The following is a 9,915-nucleotide window of genomic DNA, read 5'->3' on the forward strand; positions in this document are numbered from 1 at the left end:
GGGGGGGGGGGCCCCCCCCCCCCGTCCCCCCCCGCCCCGCCGCGCCCGCGGTCCGATCCCTGCAGACGCAGTCCCACGCTGGGGGCCTCCAACCGCGCTTTCGCGCGCTGGCTGCCGGCTGAGTATGAGGATGGCGTCTCGCTGCCCTTCGGCTGGACGTCCGGGGTCAAGCGCAACGGCTTCCCGGTCCCCCTGGTGAGCACCGGCCGACAGAGGGGGCGAGGCTGGGCCCAGAGGCGCGCCCAGGCGGCCCCTGACGCTCCGTGTCCCGCAGGCGCGTGCCGTCTCCAACGCCATCGTGCGCTTCCCCACGGAACAGCTCACCCCAGACCAGGAGCGCTCGCTGCTGTTCATGCAGTGGGGCCAGCTGATCGACCACGACCTCGACTTGAGCCCAGATCCGGGCGCCCTGGCGTCTTTCATCTCTAGTGTGGACTGCGCGACCAGCTGCGTGCAGGAGCCGCCCTGCTTCCCGCTCAAGGTGCTCCCTTCTTCCTGCCCCGCCGCTGTGTGCCTGGTGGGGACAGGAGGCATCATTCCTGCAAGCAGCTGCCTCCCTCTGTGCCCAGTCCCTTCCCCAGCTCCTGAGTAAGCCTGGCCCTGCTCACCCACTCCCCTCTGCCTCCCGGCCGGAGGACATGACCGCCTTCCTCCGACCTCCCCGTGTGGGTGCCGCGGGTTCAGTCCCCCTCTGACCAGAGAGGGGCACCTTCCCCCGTCGGGGCACATTGCTCAGAGCCTGGGCTGTCCGTTGCCAAAGGGCTGAGGGGGGTGGGAGAGGAGAGAAAGGAAGGAGAATGGCAGAGGAGAGAGAGAGGAGACGTAGACAGAGGCCAGAGTGGAAGACAGGAAAGGGCGGTGAAGGGGGCACAAGGGGTGGGGCAGGAAAGGGAAAGGAAGAGCAGGCGGACAGCCAGTGTAGAGACTGCATCCAGAGGAGAGGGGAGGGAGAGGCAGATTGGGGCAGAGGAGGGAGAGAAAGCTAAGATGAGGACCGGCTGGCTCTCCTCCCGGGTGCACAGTCCCCATTCCAGAGTCCTGGTCATCACTCCTTAGCTCAGAAGCACTCTGTGGGTGGAACCTTGGGCGAGGATCATCTGTGGGCCTTGAGAGGCCTCCCTGCCAGCTGAGGGGCGCAGAAGTCCTGAAGAACCCCTGTGTTGGTGTCTGGGTCTCCCCCTCTGGTCTTGGCTACTTTGGAGGTGGGATTAAGCCTTGGGGTGGGGGATGGACGGGGGAGAACCACTCTGTCCCTGCCCTTGGTGAGCGGGGCCTGTCTATGTGTCACAGATCCCACCAAATGACCCCCGCATCAGGAACCAGCGTGACTGCATCCCCTTCTTCCGCTCCTCCCCAGCCTGCACAGAGAGCAACATCACCATCCGCAACCAGATCAACGCACTCACCTCCTTCGTGGACGCCAGCATGGTGTATGGCAGTGAAGACCCTGTGGCCACCAGGCTTCGAAACCTGACCAACCAGCTGGGGCTGCTGGCTGTCAACACCCGCTTCAGTGACAATGGCCGGGCCCTGCTGCCCTTTGACACCCTGCATGACGACCCTTGCCTCCTCACCAACCGCTCTGCGCGCATCCCCTGCTTCCTGGCAGGTCAGCCATGAGCAAGAGCTTGGGGTGGTGTGGGTGCTCCCTGCTGGGGCCACAGGGGAGCTGTTTGCGAGCAGCCTGTGGGTTTGCATTGACAGAGACTCTGTCCTCACCAGCTTCACGATACTAATTCAGTTGCCTTGGTAACAAGTTGGATGGAGCAGAAAGGCAAACAAACCAAGCCCCCAAAACCAAAACCAACAAAAACCAAAACTAAGGAGACCCAGGGATGGCTGAAGAGCCTCTTTTCCATCTGTCCATCCCTTTCTACATCTCTCCCTTTTCCTCTGTACTCTGCCAGAGAGTTGAGTCCCCAGGGACAGGAAACTAAGGGGACCTATCACCCTTACTCTCTAGAACTGCAGCATCTGCTATGGAAGCCAGTAGCCACATGTGGCTATTTGCATTTACATTTAAGTTAATTAAAATTAAGTTAACTTAAAATTAAAAGTCAGTTCCCCTGCTGCACTAGCCATGTTTCAAGCGTTCAATACCCTCATACATTAGTGGCTCCCATATAGGGCAGCACAGATGTGGAACATTTTAATCAATTCAGAAAGTTCTATGGGACAGTGCTGCTCCAGGATATCACCTCCTGCCATCTTGATTCCCTGTAATTAGTGAGGGTGAGACTTTAAATACCTGGAAGCCCTTGGGATATGGCTGGGGCAGTAATGGTGCCCATGCCCAGAAACTTCCAGTGTTTTTTAAAGTAAATCCACTAGTGAGTGGATCCAAAAGGGTCCTGAGGCAGTTCCCTCTGGCCTCCCAACCTCTTCTCTTGATGGCTGGCTCCATGTGGTCTCTCCTTTGGCTGGGTCCTGGGGAGGGAGATCAAGGTCAGCTCCCATGTAGACTCTTCTGGGCTAGTGAGGGAAGAGCAACACTCCTCAATGAGCTAGGGCTGTCTCCATCCTGGTGTCGAGCCACATGTCCTGGGCCTGGGTCATCGTGACCTCTGGCAGCTCATGGGATGGTAAAGCTGCTCCCAAAGAGTTTCTTTCCCACCAGCCTCTAGAGCTGATAAAGACTGAACCCAGTGTCCTGCTAAAAGGTAAAAGAGCCTGGTCCTAACTCTCTGGCCCTTCCAGAGAAGGGTTGGGGAGGACCAGAGGGACCAGGGGGTCTTACTTGGTTTTCTTGCTTTCTTTCTTTCCTTCCTTCCTTCTTTCTTTCTTTCTATAAAATTTTTTAATGTTTTATTTATTTCTGAGAGAGAGAGAGAGAGAGACAGCATGAGCAGGGGAGGGTCAGAGAGAGAGGGAGACACAGAATCTGAAGCAGGCTCCAGGCTCTGAGCTGTCAGCACTGAGTCTGATATGAGGCTTGAACCCACGAACCGTGAGATCATGACCTGAGCCGAAGTCGGATGCTTAACCGACAGAGCCACCCAGGTGCGCCAGTTTTCTTTCTTTTTGAACAGTCTTAGGCGTGGACTATAAAAATCCCCTTCCCCACCCCATTCTCTGGAGCTTGAGCAGGCTGCAGATTAGCGTGTAGTAAGGGCAAGGATGACAACTCTGATCGGGTGGTTAGTGGCTTTCTAGAGACTTGTGTTGAGAAAGATTCTGAGGTTGCATCCAATTTTAGCAGGACAGAGTGCTGTGATCATTAGCTATGTCTGACATGGGCATGGAAGTAAGGAGTGTTAACATGCATGCTACTTTTTGGTCTAGCCTGAATCAAGAGAATAAGTCAACCAAGCAACATTTATGGATCTCTGACTTTGTAGATGGCAGTGTTAAACTCCATGTGTCTATGTGTGAGTTGGTTAGAGAGTCAGATACAAAAAGGAACAAACCATGGTCCTAGTCTTCAAGGAGTTCCCAGTCTCAGGCATTAGAAGGTAGTAAGTCATGTGTCAGATCTGATGCCTATTGAAATGAGCATCTCCAAGCAGCAGTGCCCCTAAACAGAGGAAGAATTTATCATGATGGACCAGGGCATCAAGGGGGAACCTCCTGGAGGAGGTGTAAACTGAGCATGGTGTGGAAAGATGGATGGACAGGAAGTCTGGGTTTCAGATCTTGGCTGGGGAGAGAGTCTCTGTGGAGCAAGTCCTTTCTGATGGTATCTTAGGAATGACAGTAGCTTTTTCTTCCCCAAGGGGACCCCCGCTCCAGCGAGATGCCAGAGCTCACCTCCATGCACACACTCTTTTTACGGGAGCACAACCGGCTGGCCAAAGAACTCAAGTGCCTGAACCCACGCTGGGATGGAGAGAGGCTCTACCAGGAAGCCCGCAAGATCGTGGGAGCCATGGTCCAGGTAGGCAGCCCTGAGCATTGAATGCCAGGGATGAGGCAGGTTTGGGATGCAGATGTGCCTCTGCCACATCCTGACTGTGTGACCTTAGGCGAGTGAAGCCCACTGAACCTCAGCATATACATCCATGACACTGTAAAGATTAAAATTATATATATATGAATATATGAATTATATATATATGTATATATATATATATATATATATATATATANCCATCCCCTCTTTCCTAGGCTTGCTTCCCTTTCTTCTTTCCTGTCCATTGGGATGGTTTGGGGAGAGTTAAAGAGGTGGGTCTGAAGTGCCTAGTGCATAGCTGCTGGTCAATAAATGCCTCTCCTTTCCTCTTCTCCTGGTCTCCTGGCTCCTTCACCCACTCACCTCCTCTTTTGGCTCTATCATAGCTCACCCAGTTTATCTCCTCACCTTTGTTTATCCCTGGGAAATGTTCCTGGTTCTCTCTCACAACTTTTGATACTTCATTACCCCCACCCTCTCCCCAAGACATAAACACACACACACACACACACACACACACACACACACACACACCTACGTGCATACACACAAACACCTTTTTAATACTCTCAGACTCTGGAGGGGGAGAGAGTTGCAGGTGCTGAGGGTAAGTTTTAGCTTTGCACCGAGAATTTAAGTGAGATTCATTTAAGCTTCGCAGAAAATTCCAGACTCTAGAATCTAGAGTGAAACTGTTCCATATCTTCTCTTGTCTGGGGGAAATCATCGAGGGTGGCCCTTTTCTTTTTTGCCTCCCCTGCCTCCACAAACACATATCAAACCTTACTGTGAGCCAAGTAATTGCTGGGCACTGAGTAATTTCAAGAGAAGTGAACTACAGCCCTTGCCCTCAGCAGCTTGTAAATTAGGAGAAACAAAACATTAATAACTCAAAGACAAAGGAGGTATTGACTAACAAAACCCTTTGTTATTTAATCTTTTAAGTCAGAGGGCAGCATAATTATCCTTAATTTACATTTGAGTAACAGGGGCTCAGAGAGGTTAATAACTGGCCCAAGGTCATACAGTAGGTAGAGCTCTGTTTTTTGGTGTTTTTTTTTTAAATGTTTTTTAATTTATTTCTGAGAGCGAGAGAGAGACAGCGTGAGCAGGGGAGGGTCAGAGAGAGAGGGAGACACAGAATCTGAAGCAGGCTCCAGGCTCTGAGCTGGCTGTCAGCACAGAGCCCGACACGGGGCTCGAACCCACGAACCGTGAGATCATGACCTGAGCTGAAGTCTGACGCTTAACTGACTGAGCCACCCAGGCACCCTGGTGGAGCTCTGTTTTTAAGCCACCACTCAGAAGCCACTCTGTTCAACCAAGATTCATTGTTGTGGGAGACAACCCTGGCCATAGACAATGGAGGAGCTCTCCCAGTCAGGAGCGCAGGTGGAGACTCTGCGGAGAGGATGGAGTGGAGAGGCCACTCTGACTGTGATTTTTCTTTAGATCATCACTTACCGGGACTACCTGCCCCTGGTACTGGGACCACAGGCCCTGAGGAAGTACCTGCCGAGCTACAGAGGCTACAATGACTCGGTGGACCCTCGAATCTCCAATGTCTTCACCAATGCCTTCCGCTACGGCCACACCCTCATCCAACCTTTCATGTTCCGCCTGAATAACCGGTACCAGCCCATGGGACCCAACCCACGAGTGCCACTCAGCAAGGTCTTTTTTGCTTCCTGGAGGGTAGTGCTGGAAGGTGAGCAGGACCTAGGCCAGGAGACAGTGGGCTGGCAGCTGAGGATGTGGTGGGGGTGGGCTTGGCTGCAGGGAGCTAGGACAGGAGAAATACTCTGCCTTCCATCTTTGGTGATCTTATCTGACTTTCCAGCCTCTGTTCACCTGACTGCTTCTGGATATAATAATAAAGGGTAGGGTGGCTCATAGGGATCTGGCTTCTTCTCAGTGACCCAGGAGACCAGGGCCTGGGTGCATCCCAACTTGCAAGTCTAAATGGTATTATCCCTTGAGACCCTGATTCCCTGGTGAAGACCTGCCCACTGGGGCCACTTTGGCACCAGGAACTGCATGTGCCCAGCCTTCTGCAATCCCCCAACTGCATCTAGGACTCATCTCTGACTCCAGTCTGACCTCTGGATACAGAGCCAGACCCTTCCCCAAGTCTTGCTCCTCTTGTCCCAGGTGGCATAGACCCCATCCTCCGGGGCCTCATGGCCACCCCTGCCAAGCTGAATCGCCAGAACCAAATCGTGGTGGATGAGATCCGGGAGCGGCTGTTTGAGCAGGTTATGAGGATCGGGCTGGACCTGCCTGCCCTGAACATGCAGCGCAGCCGGGACCACGGCCTCCCAGGTGAGGCTCCACCACCCCACTCTCCGGCCCTGACCTCTCCAGTCCCCACCCCCCGCCCCACCCAGCTGCCCAAACTTGCCCACTGGCTAGAAAACTGTCTCTGTCACATTTCATTTTGCTTCATTTTACATGAACTTTGAGGGGAAGAGGTTATCATCACTTCCATTTTACTGATGAGCAAACTGAGGCTTGAAGAGCTTCAGAACCTGTCCAGGCTCTTCTCCAGCCAAGTCAGGGATAGAGCTTGAATTTGAACCCAGATAAGCCTAACCCCAAAGCCTGGCTGTGCCTACATTATGAGACAGCTAGTGTGGCTGAACCTTCTAGACACACTTCAAGCCTCACAAGTCTCAGATCTTCAGAGGGGGCCAATGAGATGTTCCTATTCTTGGACCCTGTGGGAGGAAGTTTGGGCAGTTTCCAATTTTCCTCACAGCGGGAGGGCAAGGGAAAGAGGAGTCTTGGCCTCTCGGTTCAGGGTTCCCGGGGGAGTGGGGGGAGTCTTATAACCTGGGAGAAGCCTCTCTGTGTCCTCTCCCTCATATCCCACAGTGTGTTGGGGACGTGAGTTTTCCGGAACCTCCCCCGCCCCATAGCCATGGCTCCCCGCCCCTGCAGGGTACAATGCCTGGCGGCGCTTCTGCGGGCTTCCGCAGCCCCGCGAGGTGGGTGAGCTGGCCACGGTGCTGAAGAACATGCGCCTGGCCCAGAAGCTGATGCAGCAGTACGGCACACCCGACAACATCGACATCTGGATGGGCGGTGTGGCCGAGCCCCTGGAGCCCAATGGCCGCGTGGGCCCGCTCCTCGCCTGCCTTATTGGGACCCAGTTCAGGAAGCTCCGAGACGGTGACCGGTGAGGCGCAGCGAGCAGCTCAGGACCACTGTGTGGTGGCAGGCCTATTCCCAAATCTCTTGGGGTCCGACTTTCTCCTGTGAAGTGAGGGGCAGGAAGGAATCTGTGGTTTTCCAGTGTGTGTTCTGGGGCCTCGAGGTCATCCCTAAATGTGCCCTGAACTTGGGGGTACAGCAAGGAGGGGTCCTGGAGCCATGGTTGTGAAGGGAGACAGAGAAACTGCAGGTCTTACTGACTCCTTCTCCGGTTTCAGGGTGCAACCATACAGCAGTCACTCACTGCGGAACAGTCCCCAAGCCTCTTCTAGCATTGTTTCATCATGGCCCTGATATGTGTCATACTCAGTTCTTAGCTAGCCCGTTTTGTGCCCTTGGGAAAATTAGAGAAAGGTGTCCCTCTCTGGGCGGACACATTACAAATTAACCCCAAGATTCTTTCCACCCCATGGACACAGCCTCAAGCCAGGGCACAGTGCTGTGTGAGTGTGGGCCCAGCTCCCTGTGTAGCAGTGGTGGAGCCTCCAAGGCCACGTGGGGTGGGGGAGTGAAGGCAGAGGGGAGGGAGCTGGGCAGCTGTGCTTTGTACTATGAGGAGGGCACCACTCCTGGGGGCTGCCTGAGGGCCCTCTTCCATCCAAAGAGGAGCTCAAGCCTGCAGATGCCCTCCAAGCTGAGAACAGCCTCACATACAATGCCCCCGGTGTCACCATGCAGGTTTTGGTGGCAGAACAGTGGCGTGTTCACCAGGCAGCAGCAGGAGGCGCTGGCCAAGATCTCCTTGCCCCGCATCATCTGTGACAACACAGGCATCACCACCGTGTCCAAGAACAACATCTTCATGTCCAACACATTCCCTCGGGACTTTGTCAGCTGCACTACACACCCTGCGTTGGACCTGACTCCCTGGAGGCAGAGGGACTAGAGGCTGAGTAAGGGGGTGTGGCGGTGAGGTGAAGCTTGGGTGTGCCTGGGCTGGCCCACTGGGACCGCAGGGATTTCCCTTCCCTAGGTGAGCCTGTCCCTGTTCTGGGCAAGAACATGAATGACTAGACATTCATTCATTTGTGTGTGTGTATGCATGCATGTGCCATGTATATAAATTGCATTTCATATGTGTGTGTTTCCTGTGAATGCAGGTAATGTTTCGTGTGCTGTGTATATGCGTCACTTACATGAGTGTGTGCTTGCTGTTTATGTATTAAGTATAGAGAAGACACTAGAGTGGATACAGGTTCAGGAGCCAGATTGCTTGCATGAAAATCTTGACTTTGCAGCCCTCCAGCTGTGTGACCTTGAACAAATTACTCGACCTCCCTAAACCTGAGTTTTCTTCTTTGCCAATAAAAGTTGCCCTGGCTCCTCAGTGGCCCCATTTACATCCTCTAGTTGTTTATCAAGCACTTACTGATAGGCATTGGGTAGGCCTGGGAAACATATGGGAAAAGTTGGACACTATTTCTTTCCTCAGGTAGCTTGCACCTGACAATGAACCAATGCCCCTTGAAGGAATGGCCATTAGCAGTTAGGGTGTGTGGTGGTTGAGGTGTGTGCCCATGTGAGCAGAACTCAGTCGGTGTGTCTCCCTATTTGCTTCCTGACACTGTTCTCTTGCTTATTCACAGGAGCCCACCTGGAGAAGAACTGGGGCGCATTAGTCTTTTTGTGCCATTTGTTTGTATCTGACGTCTATGATAATAAAGCACCACTGGTGGGGATCTTTACTCTGTCCATGTCTGCTGTGGGGCCAGGGCCTCAGCATGAGGCTTGCTCTAGGTTCTCAGTGTGAACCAGTGTGGCTCTGGACTGGGGGTGAGGGTATCCAGGAGCTGTCCTTTGACCCACACATGGAAGGCAGTCAATTCTTAGAAGCCTCTGGGCCAGGTCAAACCATCCCGCCTCACCTTCCACCCACACCACCCTGAAGAACAGAAACCATGGTCACCAGGCTCTTATATGTTCATGTATTGCTCTGGCAAGTATTTGTTACGTGCTCACTGTGTGTCAGGAACAAAACACTGTCCCACAGGAGAGAAAGAACAGAGGTGTGATGGGAAGGTAAAGTAGGTCCTTCCCAGATGACGGGGTACCTCTGGATCCTGCATCCCTGCAGCCTGGCACAGTGGTTCAGAGGTGCTCATGACAGTATACTCTTTCTCAGTCCCAGCTTCATGTAACCAGTTTCCAAGAGTAGGGACATCAGATGGGGCTGGGCCCAGGAGGACAGGGCCAGAGCTGAGGGAAGGAAAGGAGGGTATTTCCCAACTAATCTTTCCTGGAGCTTAAGCCCTATATCTGAGACTGGTGGATTCTCCCCTGGCCCCCTTGCTCCCTTTCTCTGGCAGCTGGGAGCCTAAAGGTGTGTAGGATGCTGAGGCTTACGTACTCATAGGAGACCCAGGCCACATTAAGACCTCCCATAGCAGGATAAATACTCCTCTCCATGTCACTAACGATGAGAGGGATGCTCAGAGAAGAAAGAGATTCATCAAAGGGCTTGAAGAAGGAGTTTTCAGAGCCAGGACTGCAGCCCAGGTCTTTGGGGTCCTGGGCTCTTCCCACACGGTGGCTCCATTCACTCCACCAGATGGGAGATCGGGAAGTGCTGGCTGGGCTGACCTCACCCGGAGGGTCATTTTAAAAGAACACATGAATATGTATTGGGTAGAAGTGCAAGGAATATTCTGGAGATGCCCCTTCAGAGATCTCACAGTCTCCAAGGACTGCCCTGGAAGAAGGAGGTATTTCCCAGAGGGGTTTCAGGAAGGAAAATCAACTTTGCTGTAGGAGAATCCAGGCTCAGACGTTCTCCTTGTTTGACCCCTTGATGGCACCTCAAATGCTCTCCCTCA

At 53.4% G+C, this 9,915-nt stretch overlaps 1 protein-coding gene across 1 annotated transcript in view; it reads left to right on the forward strand.

Annotated features, from left to right (window-relative positions):
* Positions 1 to 8,763, forward strand: part of MPO (myeloperoxidase) — a 10,060-nt gene extending 1,297 nt beyond the window's left edge. The window contains exons 5-13 of the mRNA XM_077745548.1: positions 66 to 195; positions 275 to 481; positions 1,291 to 1,609; positions 3,714 to 3,874; positions 5,342 to 5,597; positions 6,041 to 6,211; positions 6,830 to 7,067; positions 7,781 to 7,995; positions 8,689 to 8,763. Coding sequence (XP_077601674.1) covers positions 66 to 195; positions 275 to 481; positions 1,291 to 1,609; positions 3,714 to 3,874; positions 5,342 to 5,597; positions 6,041 to 6,211; positions 6,830 to 7,067; positions 7,781 to 7,988 — 1,690 coding nt within the window. The 3' untranslated portion in view covers positions 7,989 to 7,995; positions 8,689 to 8,763. The remainder of the gene's footprint in view (positions 1 to 65; positions 196 to 274; positions 482 to 1,290; positions 1,610 to 3,713; positions 3,875 to 5,341; positions 5,598 to 6,040; positions 6,212 to 6,829; positions 7,068 to 7,780; positions 7,996 to 8,688) is intronic.
* The last annotated feature ends 1,152 nt before the right edge of the window (positions 8,764 to 9,915 follow it).

Source organism: Crocuta crocuta, unplaced genomic scaffold, assembly GCF_008692635.1.
Source record: "Crocuta crocuta isolate KB4526 unplaced genomic scaffold, BGI_CrCroc_1.0 scaffold333, whole genome shotgun sequence".
In the NCBI taxonomy this organism is placed as follows: Eukaryota; Metazoa; Chordata; class Mammalia; order Carnivora; family Hyaenidae; genus Crocuta; species Crocuta crocuta.